The following is a 23,264-nucleotide window of genomic DNA, read 5'->3' as shown; positions in this document are numbered from 1 at the left end:
AAACTGGGGGTGGCCACCCTCAGACCATCGTTTTCGTAAGATGTTACCAGAAACCCCAAGTGAACTTTCTGGCCAACCCAACAGATGTCCGGGATATAACAAAGGAGACTCCCATCTCCGTATCTCATACATTATCGTTGCCATAAATAACAACAGAAACTTCTAGCATTCATCGGCATCTAGTGCATATACGAAGCTGACCGATGTGCTCTCAGTGGGGCCTCGGGGCTGAGAATTAAACGGAGGTGACCGGAGCCCTGAAAGCAGATGACACGGGAGGAGGTGACACGCACAAGAGCAAACAAGGGGCGTGTGACGGGGACTGCGCCTCCTCTCATCCAGGAGATCTCCCGTCTACTCACTGGAAGCGGGAGTCCAGGGACAGAGGAGGACCAGGGCCAGCTATCTGTTCTGCTCCAGTTTTGCTGACTTACGTCAGTGGTCAGTGACAAGCATCCCCGGGCTCTCATGTTTGAGGACATGGGGAACCTGGGATGTGGAGTGTGGGATCCAAGGTCATCCCCAGACCCAAGTCCCTCAGGAATGACGGTCTGGGAAGCCAAACGGAGCTCTGGACCAGCCCTTTCCCACAGTGGTGAGCCAGGCCCCAAGGAAAACCTTGCTCCGCTGCTTCCCACTCTGAGGCCACCCATCTTATCAGAGATGCGTGTGGAAGCTACAAGAATGAAGCTGCGCCAGCTCGGGGGGTTGATTAGGCTGCAACTCAGTTACAGGCTGGCTGTGACGCAGGCCTGCAGGACTGCACCCAGCTGGTTTGAGAGTTTAAAACACACGACTGTCCACTCAGTAATTACCCTATTTTGCTCACGCTTATTCTCTGCTAACCCCAATGCAGTCAATAGATGGAGGGAAACATCAGTATTAAACAGGGCACTGTAACGGTAAAGAGGTCAGCGAAGGGCTGTAAGTCTTACGTCATGATGTGGTGTAACCGTGGGTCTGTAAACTGGGTTGTTCGGTTATTATGATCCACAAAATATATTCTCCCGGAAACTGTGCTGCGGACTTCCCAGCCAGGCGGCAGTGGTCCAAGCTCATCACAGTTCACGCTGTTAAGGTCTCTACCAGGAAGGAAGACAGAGAGCGGTGTGTCCATCTGCGCGTGGAGGCCTGAGACCGAAACTTCAGGGAGAGAAGCAGGGGCGCCCCTTATCCAGGGGCTACGAGGGCCAGTCAAGGCGCTACTTACACCAAACACCCACCGAGGCCCGGCCTCTGTGCTGCAAGTGGCAGCAAAATCCCATGGATAAAATCGCAACTCTCAGAGCCCGTGGTCATGACACGGAGCGTGGTCTGCCCGGGAATACCATTCCTTCCACCAAAGAGAACCGAAACATTGCATCCATAACATGCAATGGGGAACCTCGATCGAACTTTTGGCCAGCCCAACAGTACGGGGGATCTGAATGCTGCCGGAAGGCCTCTCTGGGTTCACAAGTTAATGAGATGCTCAAGGTCAGAAGGGTCTCTCCGTGGGAAAGCTCCCAGAAAACACACTTTCTCCAGCAGACAGGAGTATAGGAACATGCATTGGAAATCTTCCCGTTCTAGAGAGCTGCACCAGGATGAGGCCGTCTCATTTTTTGAGCCACTTTTCTTAATCAGCAAGTAGCTCTAAGTCTAACCTCTTGATTAATTATTTCAACCCAATCCACAGTCACCTGGGAGCAAGCATTACTGACCAAGATGCTTTTCTAATGAGCACAAAAGCCTGACCTTCCTTCCTGAGAGTACCAAGGAGATAGCTCATTCATTTGTAGGTAATACTTCCATTCTAATTATAGACACTGAATTGTTAAGTTCAACATAGATTTGGAAAATCAAAAGCAAGAAGCTTGTTCTCAGATGAAACAAATTATGAATAAAAAGGAAATGAGCATTACTAAAAATGTTATTAGGTAGTAATGCTATTCTCAAACAAACAAACAAAAAATTTCTAAGAAAAAAAAAGAAAGCAAAGCAAAGAGAAAAAAGAAACTTAACTCCATTACAGGCAGGGGAGGGGCAGGGATCTCTCTAACCTGGGCTCAGATGTATGGCCTTGCAGAAGGAATTCGTATAGAAAAGCTTCATCTCCCCCAGGAATGGTCCCCAAGGGACTGACGCAATAGGGATGATAAAGTAGAAGAGAAAAAGGGTGATAGAGTCTTTATATTTCCTGTTTAACTTTTTATTATGGAGAATTTTAAGCATATAAAAAAAAGAGAGAGAGACCATAGTGAATAACCAGCTTCAACAATTACCAGTTCATCACCAACCTGCTTCCAGGGCTCCCCATTCACTCCCCCCACACCAATTATTTAAAGCATCAGGTCAGATATCAGATCATTTTACTCAGCAATATTTTTAGTTTAAAATGAGAGCAACCATATCTTGAAGGTTTTTCGAGCAAGTGCATTTGATTCCATCTAAGGGTCTTCTCCAGTTATGGAACCTGATTTCAAGACCCAGTATCACTCTCTAAACTTTAGCCTAAAGGGCCCAATTGTGTTACAGCAGCTGCTGACCGGCTGGGGGTGGGGGGAGCAGAGCCAGGACTGTCCCCTGCGAGTCTGGGTCAGGACCTCCAACAGCCCCCGCTCTAAGCCTGCATCTCCACGTCCTGAGGGCCGGATCACCCACGGTCGGGGGTGCAGGCCGTGTGGCGCGCGGCCCTGCCGGCGAGCCGCCCGGGAAGCCTACCTGGGTATCCTGGGGTCGTGCCACGTGCTGACGCCCGTCTGCGTGTGCAAGAAGTACACCTGGCCCTGCACCGTGGTCCTCTGCTCTGCACGACACGGTGGGGACACAGTCAGTGACGCTCACTCCAAGGGGTCAACCCTGTCAGCTCGAGGCCCCGCTTCCTTCCCACAGTCTTTCAAAGGACCGAGAGAAGGGTGTGAACGGCAGGGGTGGCCTTGGGCCTGGCTTGCTGGGGTCGGCGTGTGGACAGACCTTATTTCTCCTGTTCCCACCCGGACCTGCCACCTCGGGACTCAGCCCGCCTCCACCCCTGTCCCCTGCATCAGCTCACACTTCCGGTCTGATCTGCTCCATCTATGTGGATCCTCCAACATGGATCTACATGGATCCTCCTTCATCTAGGGGCTTCCTCTGTGGTTGTCAAAAGATTCTGTTTTATCTTTCGTGACAGTGATACGTCTTATCACTCGAACCCAAGGCTGTCCTTGCCATGTTCAGATCCCAGGGCGCTACAAAGAGCCTCATCCAGACCCCCGCCCCACTCCTCCTGGCTCTCTTTGACATTCGTTTGCCTAAATTCTCCACTCAATTGCTATCCTAGAAGCTTGGAGCAAGGGCGGATACATTAAGGAGGAGCAGGATTTATCAACCGTCTCAGGTCACTTTTCTTTACACTGACACAACCGCCATGGGGCAGAGCTCTGCAAACATCAGCGGTTCTGGCAGGTACGTGTTACCAGAAAAGGTCTGAAGGCGGAAAGGGACACGTGGCCGGCCGCACTTGGAAGGGTGGGTGCGCGCCCTCACCGTAGCCTTCGGGCAGCTCCGGGGACTGGTGGCCGTGAGGTCGGTTCTGTGGCGTCTGCAGCGACCCTCGCACCTCAGGGTTTCGCAGTCGCTGGGCCTGAAGTCTTTGGTCTTGACTCGGGGATTCCACAAACCTGCAGTTGCCCCCGCCAGCAGCAGCCCCGGGGCCATCCGTGTACGGGGCTGGCTCCTCCATGAAGCAGCTGAGGGGCCTTCCAGGCCCGGAGTCTTCATACACGGTTCTGGAAGTGGGAGAACACAGCCCACGTGACAACACCCGCCGAAGACAGGGACGCCCCCCAGTTCACACCAGGCTCTCACACCCGTTTAGTCTGCTTCTCTCAGACAATACAGAAGGTCCCCAGGGCTTAGTTTCATAAAATTCGTCCAGTCCTATTTCACCGGAAAGCCAAACTTGTTCACGAAGAATCAATGGCCTAAGGACACCATGTGTTAAGTGCCACTGAGGCCACGGTAGGATTTCAAACTTGGGGATAGCTGAATGGTTGGAAAACACTAACCCTGACCTATAAGAAGTTCAGAAAAGGAGATTTCAATTTTCTTGACTCGGAATCAAATTCAAACATTCCATTCGCCTTGTCATTTTATAATAGAACACCTTGTTACATCAAATATTGCAATGACTTTAAAGTGACTTTTAACATAAATCCTCATCCCCCGAACAACGTTGAAGACAATTTACTTTAATAGGCTATTTTCTCTTTTAAGCAAGTACTTTTGAAAATCATTTTACGTTGAAAAATTTCAGAGACACGCAAAGTAAGGGACTCGTTCAGTGAACTCCCTGGACTCTTCACCCACCTCCAATACCATCCCGTGTCCAGCTCTTCCCCCCTTCGCTGGCTTATTCGGAAAACATTCCCCACATTTTGCCATCTCATCCTTAGATATTTTGGCACATATCTCTGAAAGATAAGCCTTTTACCATTAGCATGATCCCCAAAATGGGTCATAATAATGCCAGTCAGTATTCAAATTTCTCCAGTCCACTATCTCATCAATCAGGATCCAAATAGATCCGCACACTGCATCTAGTAGGTGGGTCTCTTAAATCCTGTTTATTAAATTTACAGGTTCTCTTCCTTCCTTTTTATTCCGTTCTTCTCCTTGCAGTGTACTTGCTGAGGATACTGGCTGTGTCTGCTCCACTCTACAGGGAGCCCCACTTCTGGATGGGTTTGTTATAGGGGGCTGGGCAGCCCACTGCCGTCCCTGGGACCGCCAAGATCTGTGTTCATGTCAAGTTCTCGCTCTTTCCTGATGGTGTCAACAACTATTAGTGGCATTAAGAGTTAATTCATTGGGGATCGAAAAATCACGGCAGTGACTAACGAGAGCTCTTGATGGTTTTGCGGGCTTGGTTTTCTATAACATTTCTTTCTGTAGCATCATGAACTCCACGGACTGGTTTGGCTGTTGCAGTTATCATTCTTGACCGATGCTCTCTGGTCAGAGGGAACCTCTGTAAACTGGACCCTGAGTCTTTGGGGCACGACCCCTCTAGTCTCGACAGCTTCCTTTACAGACAAGGACACTGGATCACAGTTTTGCCCCAAAGTCCCCCCTGGCACCTCAGGTATTCAACGTGGTGAAAAGGTGTACGGGACGCTCTCCCGCAGCGCGCGCGCCGGCGTCCCGGGGTACGCACCCTTCACTCTCCAGCAGGCCTCTGCAGTCCACCACAGACCCGCCGGTGCCGATCCTGTCTCGTGTCTGTAAACTGACTAAAAAGAAAAAGGACGTCTTGCATTAAAATCCAGAGATATTTTATACAACTGCAATATAGTGAGCCACTACAAATGTATAATTTATATACGATATTATTTTAGAAAGTGAGGCGTCCGTCTCTGCACTCACACACACACGCCTGTGCGTTCGAGTGTGAGACATTTCACTCAGTGGCTCCACGCCACCGCACACCACTCGGGCCCTTCCTTGTGAACGCGGAACAGAAGGAGGTGCTGTGTTTTCCACGCTCTCCATAAAGTAACACAATAGTCACTTCTTCCAAGTTATCTTATTTTTTAAAAAGATTCTGACTTATACTGGATAAGGACACAGACAGCACTGTCTATTTGCACAGTCTAGACACATCTATGTCTCTACTGTCCGTCCCTAATACAACCAACAAAGACACTGATGAAGTTGCTTCCAGGTACTGGTTTTTCCCATGTCTCTCCACAAAGAAAAGAAGACATCACAAACAGGCAGTGAGTGAGAACTCTGTCATCAGGAGAGTCTGGGATGGACACTCACTGTTCACTAATCCTGGGTCAGATCTACATAGCCGACTCACTGGAAAAGACCCTGATGCTGGGAAAGATTGAGGACAAGAGGAGAAGGGGGCAACAGAGGATAAGATGGTTGGATGGCATCACTGACTCAATGGACATGAGTTTGAGCAAACTCTGGAAGATAGTGAAGGACAAGGGAGCCTGGCGTGCTGTAGTCCTTGAGGTCGCAAAGAGTCAGATACGACTCAGCAACCGAACAACAACAAGTTCTACGTAAGACAAGACCTAAAAGATGTGCGGTCATAAGTCATTCTGGTGTGCTACTGAAATACTATGGAGTTTTTTTCTGGATTCCCTGCAATGCAGAGTCAATATCTGAGTTACTCTGAAATGCTAGTAAGAATGGGATGGATAACAGGATGAACTGCTTAACCGACAAATTAACTCCCAGCAGAATACATCTAGTCAGCATTTTGTGACATTGGCATGTTTCCTTTCTTCATTCTGAGTAAGTCAATCCTCTGTAAGGTCACATGACACAGAGGTCTCCAGAAATCCCGCTGCCTTCTACGTATACAATGGTCTTCCTGCGGTACTATGTTCAGCTCGTGCATATGTGGCCACCATGTTTACCATCTGTGCTTGGATAACAGGACAAAAGTGAGGACTAAAATTACATCAAAAATTACAACCGTACATCTTTTTGTACCTTAGTCACTTTAACTCCACCTTGAACGACAGAATGAAGAGAATTGGATAAAATAACAAAAGCCACACAGATGAAACTTTTTAGTGCTGGAGAGATGGCCCCCAAATGTGGCTTGTCCTTCGTGTACGTCAGCCTGGGTCAGTGGCTTTGTGTATTTTCTCAGTGATGAAGAGCTGGATGTTAAGTTCTGTAAAAGTTATCTCTTTAGAGATGAGAAAGTTCTTACCCACTATTTGGCCACGAACTGCATCAGTATCTGAGGGGTTTAGTTTGCACAGATCCAAACGCTGGTCTGCAAACAAACAATTCAAAACTTAACCTGGGGAATGTTAACTAGGGAGGAGGGCAGGAATTCTGTATTCAGTATTCAAAAATAATAATAAACAAAATGATGGCTCGTAAGCCCTCCTCAGTGCATTAAGAGGCAGAAAAGCGTTGGGTTCTTACAGCCAGTATCTTTTAATCTGCTGATGGCGTTGGAGAGCAGCCGCACACACCCCAGGAAGCCGGCTCCCTGCTTCTTGTGAATCTTCTTGTGGTTCCACACGCTGATGGTTATAGAATCCGTTTTTCCAACGTATCTGAAACCAAAGTGCAAATTCATCTTTAATTGCACTTCTATATTACAACAGCCCACTGGGATTCTATCTGACTGACTTGTTAGTCCAGAAGAATTCTCTGAAAATAATGTTGGCTCTATAGCCACAAGTACAAGCACTCGATGAATATCTGTCCACCAACCTCAACCTCCCTTTGGGAGGCAAAAGGGCTACAGCTGATTATGTGAGAAGCACATGGAGATAACTACATGCTGATGATAATCTTATAACAGGGATTTCCTAGATCTTAATAGTTCCAAAGATAATGGCAGGATTCATAAGCTCCCACCAATTAGGCATCATAGAGAATAACCAGTCTGCAACAAGGGACTCCTCACAAACCCTCCATCCGCCCAAAGCACACGTAGAGCTGAGCTCCGACAGGAAACCCCCTTCCTCTCAGGGCAGATCGGCCACAAGGGAGCTTCCAGGACTTGGACTGACAACTGCTTTCCAGACCACCTCCGGTGCCACAGTGTAACTGAAATAGGGCCTCAGGATCCAGCTACTAAAAACCCCCTCACACCCAGTACAATCCGTGGTAGTAAAACAAACCAGTAATCATTCAGCATTACCTGACAAAAATTTCTTAGCAAGGACATGAAAACAGGGGTGAATATAAAATAGTGATTTTTCAAACTGCAATCCACGTAATGAATGGATATAAGAAGTTGTTGGATGGCGTGCGGGCTTATATACATTCGCTCATACCAAACTTTATTTGCTCTTGCAGAAAATGTGTGTGTGTTAGTCGCTCAGTAGTGTCCAACTTTTTGCAACCCATGGACTGTAGTCGGCCAGGCTCCTCTGCCCGTGGAATTCTTCAAGCAAGAATACTAGAGTGGGTAGCCATTCCCTTCTCCAGAGAATGTTCCTGACCCAAGGATCAAACCTGGGTCTCCTGCATTGCAGACAGATTCTTTACCATCTAAGCAAAATTTTTAAAAATCAACATATATATGTGTGTGTGTATAAAATATTTGTATAATAAACATGTGGAGAAGGAAATGGAGACCGACGCCAGGATTGTTGCCTGGGAAATCCCATGGACAGAGGAGCCTGGCAGACTACAGTCCATGGGGTTGCAAAAGAGTCAGACATGACTTGGCGACTAAACAACAAAAACAACATAATAAATATGTATAATAATGCATTTCAGATAGTCCATTTTACAACTATGCTCATGGGTTTACTGAGAAAACAGTAGCATATAGAGGACCTGAACTATGGCCCCTTTTTCCTGTTAGAGAGGGCCAGGAGATTAAATGTTTGAAGATCATGGTTACAGAGGCAAACCATAAAAAATGTATGAAAACGTCAAATGCAAGAACTTCCAAGTATATGCATTCTAAAAGTAGGCAATATGTCTTTGGCGATCCACGAAATTGGTAACCCTTTTAAAAAAAAAAATGCTTCTCTTACAAGGTAGACACCTACTCTCCTGTCATTCCCAAGTGCCCTGTAGGGTGTTCAACTCACAGGTCGTAGTGCTGGTTCCACTTCGGGTCCAGCGTGTTCTTCACAGTGTCCGTTGAGTGGCACTGCCCAGATCCGTCTACAACAACCTTTGCAAAAGGGTCAGGGAGTCCTGGAGGAGAGGGGACAGCCACACTGGGTGAGACGACACATGTGTCACTGCGACAGAACCTGGTCCCGCAGGTAAAGGGCGCCTCAAGATCACCTAACTATCCTGGTATATTTCATTCTCAAATTTAAGGTTAGTCTCGATCAGCAAAATAAGTTATTTCCATTAAGCTTTCTAAGAAAAGCAACCCAGAATGACATCCTCCTCAGATTTTTTAGACACTAGAAATGAAACTCTAAAAACAGGCTTAAATTCAGATTTCCACTTCTGAAGATCACTTCTAGTTGAATGGAGGAAAAAGTGTCTACAAATAAATGTATTTGTACTTTCTAAAAAATAATACCTAGACATTGCGTTTGCTGGTCGTTATCTATTTTATCTCTGGAAGCAGTATTCACCAAATTTTCATTAAGTAGGTTCTTAAATGCTTGAGTGTGAATCAGACAGGTTTATAAGTTCAGAGAGGTGGCTGGGTCTGAGAGACAGACCTAGATGGGATCCATCCCTCTGAACCTTCTTAGCTCCTTTAATAAAGCCCATGAACCTCAGTTTCTTCACCTGAGAGTGTGAATAATGCCGCTTAGGAACCAAGCAGCATTCTGGTGAGGATCAGAAACAGTGTGAAAATGTTCCTCCTTCGGGCACCTACTTTATAGTAGGTGAGCTTCTTAAGAAGTGATTCCTTTCATAAGAAAATGACTCTCCATTTATTATTTTTACAATTCCTTTCATTACAAGACTTTTCAAGTGTGATTTAATTTATCAAATTTGACTATCAGTTTTACTGAATCTCAGACACTTTACAGAAAAATGTCTCATCTGTATTTGAGCAGAGAACACTTCAGCAGAAAGCAATACACTAATGGATGGAAAGGCAGAGAAAACAGGGTGTGGCCAGAATAGGGAATGAGAGAGAGTTTTTCTTCCTTGAGTTAAAAATTCTGTGCCTTGGAGCTAAGGAGCCTCTGTGCTGTCGTCAACTGGGAAATGAAGTTTGTCAAACCGTGGGTTTCTATTCTTTTCTTTTAGGAGAATACACCTAGTGTTTTTTGAAAAAGTTTTAAATTTCAGAAATATGTGAAGAATATTAATAGGTGAGAGAGCAAAAATGGGTTTTACTTACTGAAGAAGTCTTTCTTTGCAAGATTCTTGGCACATAATACTAAAAACAAACAAAAAGGCAAGGGTTAGCATTTATGGACAAGATTTTCACCATACTTAGTCGCTATGGACAAAACTGTATCCCACCCAAAATGCGTATGTTGAAGGTCCAGGCCCTGATGTGATGGTATCTACAGGTGGGGTCCTCAGGAAGTGCTCGCGGTTAGCTGAGGTCATGGGGGTGGGGCTGCCATGATGGGGGTCCGAGCCCCTATAAAGAAGGGCCCCCCCAAAAAAAAAGAAGGACCCACAGCACATGCCTTCACTCGGCTCTCCACGTGAGGATGCACGAGGTGGCCGTCTACAAGCCAGCAAGAGGGCCTTCGCCCAGACCCAAATCTTCCCCCTCCTTCATCTTAGGCTATGGGAAATAAATGTTTGCTGTGTAAGCCGCCAGCCAGTGGTATTTTGCTACAGCGGCCCAAACTGGCTGAGGCGCTAGCCTATATTTGCAGTGGGGGAAAAAAAAACCTCAAAATTATCTTTGCCATTGATTGTATTTCAAATTAAGTGTTACATTAAACAAAAAACTGACAAGTAACTAAAAAGTGTTTTCCCCTCCAGTTAGAAATAAACTCTAACAAATGCAAAATGGTTTAAACTTAAAAATCTTTCTTAAACACATATGGGTGGATTTATCAATGTGTTCTTAAAACTCCCAGGATCACATTAACACCAGTTGAAATTAAGACCTTCAGTCTGTACCTTCAGAGCACCTGCTCATAAGAGGAGCCATGCATCTTTGCTATTCGGCTAAATAACACAATTTTATAAACGCAAGCTCTGGTACGTTGGAGAATAAAATGGGAGAGTGACAGAAAATATGGGGCCATCATCAAATGTTGTGAAAAACAGATGATAAAATGCATGCTAGGAATTTAGTACAATGTTGGCATATAGAAAGAATGCAATGAATGCCATCGTTACAATTTTATTAATGAGGTGGGTAAGAAATTTTGTCACTAGATCCGTTACATGATTAAAGCTATTATTTGAAGGGAAAATACACAATATATTATACCACCTTACCTGCCTCCTGAAAAACCTGTATGCAGATCAAGAAGCAACAGTTGGAACCCAACAGGGAACAACAGACTGGTTCCAAATTGGGAAGGAGAACATCAAGGCTGGATACTGTCACCCTGCTCATTTAACTTATATGCAGAGCACATCATGCGAAATGCCGGGCTGGATGAAGCACAAGCCAGAATCAAGATTGCCGGGAAAATAGCAATAACCTCAGATATGCAGATGACACCACCCTTATGGCAGAGAGTGAAGAAGGACTAAAGAGCCTCTTGATGAAGGTCAAAGAGCAAAGTGAAAAAGTTGGCTTAAAACTCAACATTCAAAAAACAAAGATCATGGCATCCAGGCCCATCACTTCATGGCAAATAGATGGGGAAACAACAGAAACAGTGACAGACTTTATTTTCTTGGGCTCCAAAATCACTGCAGATGGTGACTACAGCCACAAAATTAAAAGAAGCTTACTCCTTGGAAGAAAAGCTATGACAAACCCAGACAGCGTATTAAAAAGCAGAGACATTACTTTGCCGACAAAGGTCCGTCTAGTCAAAGTTATGGTTTTTCCAGTAGTCATGTATGAATGTGAGAGTTGGACCATAAAGAAGGCTGAACGCTGAAGAATTGATGCTTTTGAGCTGTGGTGCTGGAAAAAGACTCTTGAGAGTCCCTCAGGCAGCAAGGAGATCAAACCAGTCAATCCTAAAGGAAATCAGTCCTGAATATTCATTGGAGGGACTGATGCTGAAGCTGAAACTCCAATACTTTGGCCACCTGATGCATAGAGCCAACACATTAGAAAAGACCCAGATGTTGGGGAAAATTGAAGGCAGGAGGAGACGGGGACGACATAGGGTGAGATGGTTGAATGGCATCACTGACTCAATGGACATGAGTTTGAGCGAGCTCCAGCAGCCGGTAATGGACAGGGAGGCCTGGCGTGCTGCGGTTCATGGGGTCACAGAGTCGGACACGGCTGAGCGAAGGGACAACGACAGTCACGCGTACAGCTGGTGAGAAATCTTGCCACCAGACCCGCTACATGATTAAACTATGACATGAAGGGAAAATACACCAATGTATTATGCATACATAGCTTCCCAATTTTTAAGAATACAGTGTTTTACTGTGACCTTATTTGACAAAAATATACAGAGGAGGCTGTCGGGCTACAGTCCACAGGGTCGCAAAGAGTCGGACACGACTGAAGTGACTGAGCACACAGGATCACTACTAAGGCAATGTACAGGTCGTAGATTTAGCAACTGTTTCAACTACAGGAAATTCATAATATACCGTTCTGCAAACTTTTAGTACATTTTATACAACAACTTTACCAAGATATAATTCCTATACAATTCATCCAAGCGAAGTGGATGATTTATTGGTTTTTAATATACTCACTGAGCTGTATAACCATCAGCACATGAATTTAGAGCATTTTCACCATCCCATGAAAGAAATTCTGCACCTATTAGCAGTCACTTACCATTAACCGCAAACCCCACCAGTCACAGCCACCACTAATCTACTTGACGTCTCTGGATGTGCCTAGAATGGATAGTTCACATAAATGGAATCATAGAAAATGTGGTATTTCAGGACTGGCTTTTTAACATTTTTTTTTTATTTTTTAATTGAAGGATAACCGCTTTACAGTATTGCACTGGTTTCTGCCACACATCACCGTGATTCAGCCAGAGGTGCACACACGTCCCCCCAGAACCTCCCTCCCTCCCCTCTCGGCTGGGCCCCCGAGTCACACAGAAAACTCCCACTGGCCATCAGTTTTACCCGGGGTAACGTCTGTGTTTCCAAGCTACTCTCTCCACTCGGCCCACCCTCTCCTTCCCACCGTGTCCACAAATCTGTTCTCTAGGTCTCCGTCTTTTTCTGTAGCTATGGGGGTGACCGGTCGCTGTTCGTCCTGAGCCTATTGATGATGCTGTTGTACATGAACTGACTTCCAGCGTGAAACCAACCCTGCATTCTGAGGTGAATGCCCCCAGGTTATGGGGCATAATGGATCCTTTAATGTGCGCTGTAAGTCAGCCGGGCCAGGGCTTTTCTTTGTAGAAAGTGTTTCAGTCACTAATCCATAATCTCTTCACAAGTCTATTCACATTTTCCACTTCTCGAATCAGCCTTGGTAGTTTGTGTCTTTCTAGAAATTTGTCTGTTTCACTTAAGTTACCGATTTATTGGCATACAGTTGTTTACAGTATCTCCTGATAATACAAAAATACTACCGACTATACAAAAATATACATTTCCTCTTTGGTATAATCTTTACACTCTTCCTCTCAGTGGAGATACACACACATACAAACTCTTCAGTCTTTTTGTGGCTGGATCATAATTTATCACAGCTCTGGTTAGTGCTTCATTTCTTGTTTCTCTAATTTAAAAAGTAAGGACAAAAGTACTTACAAAAATTGAAAACTTGCAAATGTGTAAATAGGAAATGCATGCCTCCAAAATCTCATTGTTACCCTTTGTTTTTTAATAGCATTTTCCTGGCTATACTTCCTTTTTTCCCATTTAACTTTAGAATTACTTTGAGCAAGTTTTCAAAAAATTCATAAATAAATTTGAGGGGAATTTACTGCTTTACAAAATTAAGTATTCCCATTCTTGGGTGAAGCATATATATCCAGTGATTAAATTCTTCTTTAAATGCCTTTAAGTAACACTTTCATCTACTCACAAATGTTTTCCACATTTCTAATAGGGGTGACTCTTACGTGTCTTGGGTTTTGTTACTATGACGAATGGGAGAGTGCCTTTCATCGCACTTTTTTTTTAATCATCAAGATATGTGTTCTTCTATGGTTTTTCACTGCACTTTCTAATAGTTATTTGGGTACAGGTAAGCGATTATTTATCTCATGATAATTCGAGATCTGCCCTCTCTTCCAATGCTCTTCTAATGAGCCTGCGATGTACTGTCTCCTCCACTCCTTGTTTTCCCAAGGTGCCGATGCTGGATCGCTTCTGACTGGAAGATTTCTGGTAACATCTCAAAAAGATTAATACTTGCTCTTCTGCACAAGACTAGTAATTTAAAAAAAAAAAAAAGGTATTTATTTCCTTGGCTGTGCTAGTTCTTAGCTGCGGCATGCAGGATCTTGTTCGCTGACCAGGGATTGAACCCAGGCCCCCGGCATTGGGAGCGTGGAAGACCAGCAATGTTCTAATTTAAGGCTCATTCCAGTGGAATTTGGTTACATCAAAAAGTGGCGAGGATTTCAATATCGTCAGCACAAAGAGAATTTTGCCTTGATTTTGTGCAAAGATCATTTACAGTCACTATGCATCTAGTTTAGTTAATGGCATTTGATCTCTCCTAGTAGAAAAATTTTGTGATCCTGCGGTAGAATTCTGTTTGTCCACTCTGTGAGATAAGAGATAACTTACTGCACTTAAAATTCCACTCTGTCTGGATCTACCACTCATTTTGAAGATATGTACCAATTTTAAGTAAGATTCTGGAACTACAACAATGAACAACAGAGGCACTTACTCTTTAGAGAAAAAGCAGCTGATTTTTTCGGAGTACACTACCGCATGCTTTCTTCAACGCCAACTCTGAAGTGCCCTCTACTGCGGACAAATCATGTCTAAATCCAGTAATTTCCTAATCATATGCCATAGTTTCCTAATTTGGGGGGTAAAGAAAGAACAAACTACATAATGTTCACTTAGCTTCTGAAAATACATGGGAAGGAAGTGTTTTGCTAACATTCAATTAGTAAGTCAAGCTTCTCTACCAGCTCCCTGACGGACGCATAGGGTCCCCAAAATACTATTTGTGGATTCACCCACTCTCTGAAAGATCATGTTCTTCAGAAGTTTATGCTGTTTCTTAAGGTTTCATTAGTGTTAGCTGGTTGGCACTATGGATAAAAATGTTTGCCTGCAGTTCCAAGCCAGAGGTTGTATGACAGTGAGGGAGAAACATAGTTCATGTTAAAAAACAAGTAACAAAGGCCAGAGGTCACACAGGAGTCAGACATGATTTAGCAACTAAACAACAACAAAGTCCAGAGGGCATCTGGGACTTTTTATTATATTTGGGCTTCCCTGGTGGCTCAGGCTGTAAAGAATCCGCCTGCAGTGCAGGAGACCCCGGTTCAATTCCTGGGTTGGGAAGATCCCCTGGAGAAGGGACAGGCTACCCACTCCAGTATTCTGGCCTGGAGAATCCCCATGGACAGAGGAGCCTGGCGGGCTACAGCCCATGGGGTCCCAAAGAGTAGGGCACAACCAAGTAACTGAGCACAACGCAGGACACTGGAATAGTAACCCTACTGTCTCTCGGGCTTCCCTTGTGGCTCAGCTGGTAAAGAATCCCCCTGCAACACGGGAGACCTGGGTTCGATCCCTGGGTTGGGAGGATCCCCTGGAGAAGGGAATGGCAACCCACTCCAGTATTCTGGCCTGGAAAATTCCATGGACTGTATAGTCCATACGGTCACAAAGAGTTGGACACAACTAAGTGATTTTCACCAGATTTGCACAAAGCCCTCATTCATGAACAGTCATTTTTTTTACATCTTAAGGGATGATTTCCATGGACCAATGAAGCCATTACATTCAAAGAAAATCTATAACTGAGGGGCAGTTTTCAATTTTTTAAAATTTAAATTTTTAAGACACTTTTAAATTTTAATCTTAAGATGTTGCTTTCCTTGACACCTGGATTTTCCCACAGAACCTACAGGGGATGACTTCCTGGGTGGAGGAAAAAGACAGGCCTCACAGGAAGCAATTTCCAAAGCTATCGTTGGTTTGACTTTTTTTCTCCCTTAAGTATTACAGGCTATGCACCTTTGCCTTGCAAGAGAAGAAAAATAGTTTTTATTAAAGGTCTCTGTCACTTAGAGTAATTTCTATCTCCAGATCATATTTCTGTCTTAAATAAAGTAAATGAGATGTTTTTTCAACCATGTTAGAGTGGGACTAAGACAGCAAGAAGAACAGGGGAATTTTCTAGGTAGAAGCATTTTCCCTTGCAAAGAGCTTAGGAAAATTTAGGTTTTCATTAGAGAATGTTTTATCTAAATAATTAAAGTTACATTCCAAAATTAATCAACTCATCGATCAGTTAATTATTAGTATCAATGTTGTCTCCCTACATGTTTCTTTTTCTTTTCAAGCGTCCTCATTCAAGAGCCATAACGTGGTGACGTTTACTAAACTCCAAAACTTAAAAAAATAAAATAAAACTCCAAAACTTCGGCCCCGATGTCTAGTATCTCATCTCCTGAAAAGCTCCTAGTGATTTTATAACCAGGAACTAAGGAGCAGTTTGCTACTGGTGCTTCCAAAAACCACCCTGGAAAGCAGACTGTCTCCCCAGCAACCATATGACCAGTGCCTCTGCCAAAAACACTCGATGAAATCTATCAATGGAATCACAGTGGGAGGTTTGGAAACTTTGTCATTGTTTTGTGAAACGTTCCAAATACAATCTAATTCCCTTTCACAGACCTAATAACAGCCGCTAAATATGCTTACAAGGTATGAGGCACTACCCTGAGTGTCTGACAGCCTGGCCAGGTTTATCCAACACCACAATCCCATGAGACGGTTATTATCATGTTCATTTTCCTAATGAGAAAACGGGGGCTTAACAAGATCACACAACTTGACCAACAAAAGCCACGGTAAACGCTGCTGCTCTGGGCAGTGCATCCGTTTATCCATTTAACAAGCACCCACTGATGACCCACCAGAGGCCAAGCCCTGTTCCAAGCTCAGAATGCTATGAAGAACTAAACAACAAAAAAACCCAAAAAGGTGCTTGTGCTGGGGTACTTCTCAGGCCTGAGGGTTTGACTTTTAAGGCAAGTCAGGTAATTTTTTTTTCCTTTTAAATTGACTTCCTAAGCTTAAAACTATTTTCCTAAGGTAAAATAAAACTCAACTTTGTCAGGAAGGAAATGAATTTTAACCCCCAAAAGCTTGTCATTAAGTAAATTATATTCGATCGTCGCCTTAGAAGGAAAGTGAATGAACTCCACTGACAGGAGATAATCCAGAGTTAACAAGGAGGAGAACCTCCCAGAAGGCCAAACATCCCCACCCAGTGACTCCTGAAGAACTATTAAGATAAAAGGAAGCTGCACTCTACTGACTAAGTCATTTTAAACAAGGTGGTAACTACTGAGGGTAAAAGGGAAATGAAGGAATGTTGTGGGAAGAAAGCTAGAATTAAGCAAGCTCTCCTACAACCTCATAATCAGTCCAGACCTAAAACAAATGGACAAGGAAAAAGTAATAATAGCCAGACAAAGTTCTGTCTGCATTTTCTTTCTGTTACTGAGTTGACAAATGAGGCTTTATTAATTTGATGCATAGAAAGGTCAACAGAAAACTGCAAGGGGAGGCCCAAGTTTTAGCAAGGTAACATGTGCAAATATCCCCACAAATGGCTAAGAAAAACCGATAGTGCAAACTCTTCTCAAACAAAGTCCCTTAACGTGTCTTTCCTATTTATCATTTTATAGTAATACTTTCTATAGCACTGAAATAAACGTATTATTTGGCATAGTTTTATCACAGAAGCGTCTATAATTATGGAGCTAATCACTATTCACATCACAGCATTAGTCAGAATAAAACTATTATGCTCAATTTAGTCAAGAAAAATAGAAGAAAAGGAAATTGAACAACTTGCTCAAGGTGACCTTGGCAAGTCAGTGATGGAGATAAGAACCTGATTTATCCATGAATGAAATGCACAGAGCTCACTGGATTATGCTCCTTCATTAAGACAACTGAGTGTTAGGAATGAAACCATTTGTCACCACATTAAAAATTTTCAGTCTGTGTGGCCAATATTGAATTCATAAGGTCATTTTAAATTTTTAAAAAAATCGTGGCCCAGCCATTCCACCCTCAGGCATGTGATTAACAAAAATACACACATACATAAGTTCGTGTGGTAGAACAATTATAGATGCAGTAAGAGCAGATACATTGAGAGGGAGATCGAATAATGATTAACTGTAAACTAACAGTAACAATTGCTAATATATATTGAGCTTACTCTGTGCCAAACACGATCAATAGCACTTAACAGATTACACCTTATTTAACACAACAAACAAGGAGACCAAGATGAGGTGAGGTTCAATCCCTTGCCCAAGACCATGGAACCTGTAAATTTCTTCCTTGCATCTGACTGACTCCAGAGCCCAAGCTCTCTACTACACGTACCCTGATACAGTTTCCAAAAGGTATAATTACGGTGACAAGTTGACATACAACATAAGGAAGTCAGAATACTCTAGAGAAACACATATTTTTGTAAAAGCAAACAAATATGACTTAAAAAAATAAAAAGGGAACTAACTCTGCTAGATCCTACTTCTAACTAGAAAATGAAAAAAAAAATTGTAAAGCAGTGGTACCTCATTAAGCATACATTTTAAAATATAACAACTTGCTGAGATATAATTGACAAGCCATAAAACTCATGCTTCTAAAGTATGAATACATTTCAGTGGTTTTTAATTATATTCCGAGTTGTACAACCATCACCACCATTTAATTTCACAACATTTTCGTAATCTCCCAGAGAAGCCTTGTACCATTAGTGGTTACACACCCCTTCAACCCCTGTCCTAGCCTCTGGCAACCACTAATCTACTTTCTGTCTCTGTTTATATTTGTATTGATGTTTGCCTACAGTGGACACTTCCTGTACAGGGTCATGCAACATGTGGCCTTTTAAGACTGGTTTCTTTCATTTAGCATAATGATTTCAAGGTTCGTTCACATTGTAGCAAGTGTCAATACTTTATTCCTTTTTGTTGCCAAATAATACTGTTATATGAATATATCATACTTCATTTAATCCACTCACCAGAAAATAGACATTTCACAGTTGTTCCCACATCTGGGCTACTGTGCATGATGCATGAATATTCATGTAACAAGGTTTTATGTAGAAACATGTTTTCAGTTCTCTTGGGTATCCACCTAGGAGTGGAATTACTGGATCATATGGTAACTCTATGTTTAACATTTTGAGGAACTGCCAAACTGTCTTCCAAAGTGGCTGCCCAGTTTTACATTCCCACAGCAATGTGTAAAAGTTCCAATTTCTCTGCATCCTCGCCTCTGAGTATTTTTATCTGTACCAGCACCATGAGAAACAAAGACCTCTCTTTCCCACTTCTAGTTGTCTTGACATCACTGCTGAAAACCAACTGAATGAAGACATGAAGATTTTATTCTTGACTCTCAATTCTGTTCCATTGATCTATATACTTCTATTCTTCTATACTTCTATCCTTGACAGTCTGTAACGACTACCATGGCTTGGTATTAATAGTAAGTTTTGAAATCAGGAAGTGTGAATCTCCAATTTTGTTCTTGTTTTTTTAAGACTGTTTTGGTTATTCTAGATCTCTTGCATTTCCATATGAATCTGAAGATCAAACTCTGTATATTCCCCAAATAAAGCCTCCTGAGATGTTGACTGGCTCTCTGCTACAGGGAAGCCTGGCGTGCTGCAGTCCGTGGGTCGCAAAGAGTCGGACACGACCGAGCGACCGAGCTGAACTGCTACACGTGCAGACGCATCCAATTCATGAGCATGGATGCCTCTCCATTTACTCAGGTCTTCAGTTTCTTTCAATGTTTTATGGTTTTCAAATATTTATTTTTCTGTTTTTGATGCTATTTTAAAAGGAATTGTTTTCAGTTCTCTTTTTCAGTAGATTAACGGTTACAAAGGAGGTTGAAATGAGGGGACCAGGGATGACAGCTAAGGGGTACAGGGTTTATTTTGGAGGTGATAAAAGTTCTGCAATTGTGGTGGTGGCTACATAACTCTGTGAACATACTAAAAACCACTGAATGATACACTAGAAATGAGTGGATTTTATATTATGTGAATTCTACTTCAATAAAGGTGTTATTCAACAGAAAGAAAGAGAGAACCCTATTGAGTACATAAATGAAAAAGTACAAGATGAAAGGAGTTTATCTCTATAGGAAAGACTATAGGGTTCATTTCCCCAGGCCAATGTCAAAAAGACTGTTTAAGACTGATGATTTATTTATAAATTAGTTAAATCATCTGAAGCAAAGTTTGAATGCCATGATATTAAACTAAGGAAATAAAAAAACTTCTGTTTACTTTTATAAAGTTGATCAAGTCCATTTTAGATGGACAAATGACCTGCCCATTAAACAAATCAGCTAAAGACTGCTACAATGATTTCAAAATTATTAGAAGAGTCACAACTGAAATCCCTGCTTCCTATGTTGAGTTAAACTCAAATTATTCTCAAAACATTATCAAAATCCTTTTTGATAATATCTCAAGGATCTCCACTGTCTACAGACTGCTCCCTTTGGAATTCAAAACACAAAATAAAATTTCTCTTGATCTACTTAACCAGCTTTATCACGCAAGTGTGGTTTACTTAACCGTTCCCAGACCACAACATAGCAATTTTTACCACTGGGCCTTTCTTCCTGTTGCATGCTGACCTCTCTCTGTGATAGTTAAGCAAGTTTTTTGTTTCTGTTTTTTTGAGCTAGAATGTGGGTCCAACAATAGTATATGATTTACAATAGCCAAGGCATGGAAGCAACCTAAATGTCCATCAACAGATAAACGGATAAAGAGGTGGTGTGTGTGTTTGTGTGTGTGTGTTTGTGTACATATGTATGTTATATATACATATATATATATAGGTACAATGGAATGTACTCAGCCATAAAAAATAAAATAAGGCCATTTGCAGCAACATGGATGATGCATCTAGAGATTAACATACTAAGTGAAGTCAGACAAATATCATATGATATCACTTACATGTGGAATCTTAAAAAATTATACAAACTTATTTATAAAACAGAAACAGACTCACAGACATAGAAAACAAACTTATGGTTACCAAAAGGGAAAGTGGGGAGAGGGATTAATTTGGAATTTGGGATTAACAGATAAACACTACTACATACAGGGAGAACTATATAGTCAGTATCTTGTAATAACCTATAATGTAAAAGAATCTGAATCACCCTGCTATATACCTGAAACACTGTAAATCAACTACACTTCAATTTAAAAAAATGTCTTTAAACCCATAGAGTAGGTGTTCAGTCAATATCTGTTGAGAGCGCCACTTATTTCATGCTCGACTCTGTCCCAAGCACTTCACCTATGCACCTCCAGTAATCCTTCCACAAACCCCAGGAAGAAACGAAGGGTCTGAGGAGAAACTCAGCCAAGGTTGCACACGTGGAAACACTTCAGTCACTGCAATTCTACTCATTCTTTCAGTTACAGCTAAAATCTTATTTTTTCCCTGTTAGGCCAACAGCGATTTCTCCTTTCTCTGAACTTGTAAAGGACTTTCTAACTTTGACATATACCACCCTGAATTGTTTTTTCAAAGTAGACTTTATTTTTTAGAGCAGTTTTAGGTTCACAGCATAATTAAACGGGAAGTAGGGAGAGTTCCCTTATTCTCCCTGACCACGCGCACAGCCTTCCCAACGATTAAGATCCCTCACCAGAGTGCCATCTCTGTGACAACCAGTGAAGCCGCCCTGATACATCCTCAGCGCCCCACGCCCGTAGCCGACCTGATGGTTCACTGTCAGTGCTGCACCTCCTGCAGAGTCTGACGTATCCACAAACATAGTGTCACACAGAATAGTTTCACTGCCCCGTAAGTTGTTTTGCTTATTCATCCTTTCCTCCAAATTCCTGGTAATCACTGATCTTTTAAACAACCTCCATAGTTTCATCTTTTTCAGAATATCACATGGTTGGAATTAAACAGTATGTAGCCTATTTAGATTGACTTCTTTCACTTAGAAATATGCAGTTAAGGCTCCTCCTTGTCTTTTCATGACTTGGTAATTCATTTCCTTTTATTTTTTAAATTAACTTATTTATTTTCATTGGAGGCTAATTACTTGACAATATTGTAGTGGTCTTCATTTCCTTTTAGTACTGAATAGTATCCCACTGTCTGGATGGACTAGAGCTGCATTCTCTAGTTTTGACAATTATGAATAAAACTTCCATAAACATCTATCAACAAAAGAATTAATCATCACATCAATCTAACAAAGAAATGGACAATTTTGAGCCAACCTGAGGATTATAACCCAGAAGACAGTCTTTCAGAAAGCTATACAGACTGTTCCACCTTTTAGGGGTCAAGGCACAGTTATGTAAGTTTTTGAGAGTAACATATTGATAGTGTCATTGTCCCACAAGGCCAGTAGTGGGCTCCTATGACCCCTTTACAGGGTTGGGAAAGGAATGTAATCTCCTAAGGAGTTACCTTGCTGGCACCAGGGGGAAATTGCCTTTTATTCTGGCAAGGAGGCATTCCTGTGTCTTCTAAGGGGATCTAGCTAATATGTAAAGCAAATGCATCATGCTCACTAAAGGGGAGAGGGCAAGGGGCTCAAACGGGCAAAGAGAATTTCATGTTTAAAAATTTTCTTGTCCTGTCTCGAAAATAATTTTATTTCATCATATCCATGTGCAGGTTTTTGTTGTGGACTAAGTTTTCATCCCCTTTGGTTAAATACCAAAGAGCACAACTCCTGGATTATGTGGCAAGAATATGTTTAGTGTTGGAAAAAACTGCCAAACTGTACTCCAAAGGGACCGTCCCATTTTGCACTCCCACCAGCAGTGAACGAGAGTTCCTCTTTCTCCGCAGTCTCGCCAGCATTTGATGTTGTCAATATTTTGGATTTTGGCCCTTCTAATAGGTGTGCAGCAGTATCTCATCATTGTTTTAATTTGCATTGCCCTGATGACGTATGGTGTGGAGCATCGTTTCATAATGCTTTTGGCCATCTGTATATCTCCTTTGGTGAGATGTCTGTTCAAGCCATCTGCCTATTTCTCAGTTGAGTGGGTGGGCTGTTTTCTTACTGCTGAGTTTTAAGCATCCTATGTATACCTGAAACCACTACTGTAAGTCGACTAAACCTCAATTAAAAAAAAAAAAAGAGTTATTATTTTGGACTAACAGTCCTTTATCATACATATCCTTTGCAAATATTTTATCTCTGGCTGTGGCCTCTGCATTAATTTTTTTTTTCACATTTTTATGCCTTACAAAATTGGGCTTAAATATATCAAAGTTATTTTGAGTAGCCATACTGCCTTCCCTGGGAAGTAATATCACCTGATGTTTAAAGTAACTTCAATGGAAATTCACGTTATCCATATAAAAGATAATCTGTGGCCTTTCTGTTTACTGGCAGCTATCATCCAGACGAGAGCACATGGGAGCGATGGAGGACAACAAGGCTTCCCGCTGCTCACCAGCGCCTAAGCCTCTGGAACCCCAGCCTTTCCCTGGAAAGCACACGGTGTGGATACGAGGCTAGTCCAGGTTACGGATTTACTGGATTCGTGT

General features: G+C 42.6%; 1 protein-coding gene across 3 annotated transcripts in view; it reads right to left on the bottom strand.

Annotated features, from left to right (window-relative positions):
- Positions 1-23,264, bottom strand: part of SMURF1 (SMAD specific E3 ubiquitin protein ligase 1) — an 89,817-nt gene that overhangs the window by 15,446 nt on the left and 51,107 nt on the right. For 2 of the 3 annotated variants that reach the window (XM_043455117.1, XM_043455118.1), the window contains exons 2-9: positions 9,782-9,820; positions 8,553-8,661; positions 6,922-7,055; positions 6,701-6,766; positions 5,180-5,255; positions 3,511-3,752; positions 2,704-2,788; positions 936-1,082 (exon numbers count right to left, since the gene is read on the bottom strand). In XM_043455117.1, the coding sequence (XP_043311052.1) occupies positions 936-1,082; positions 2,704-2,788; positions 3,511-3,752; positions 5,180-5,255; positions 6,701-6,766; positions 6,922-7,055; positions 8,553-8,661; positions 9,782-9,820 (898 nt within the window). Of the gene's footprint in view, positions 1-935; positions 1,083-2,042; positions 2,121-2,703; positions 2,789-3,510; positions 3,753-5,179; positions 5,256-6,700; positions 6,767-6,921; positions 7,056-8,552; positions 8,662-9,781; positions 9,821-23,264 lie in introns of all 3 variants that reach the window. The other variant, XM_043455119.1, reaches the window with a different exon arrangement.

Source organism: Cervus canadensis, chromosome 32, assembly GCF_019320065.1.
Source record: "Cervus canadensis isolate Bull #8, Minnesota chromosome 32, ASM1932006v1, whole genome shotgun sequence".
NCBI lineage: Eukaryota > Metazoa > Chordata > Mammalia > Artiodactyla > Cervidae > Cervus > Cervus canadensis.
This window is presented reverse-complemented; position numbering and strand designations above follow the sequence as displayed.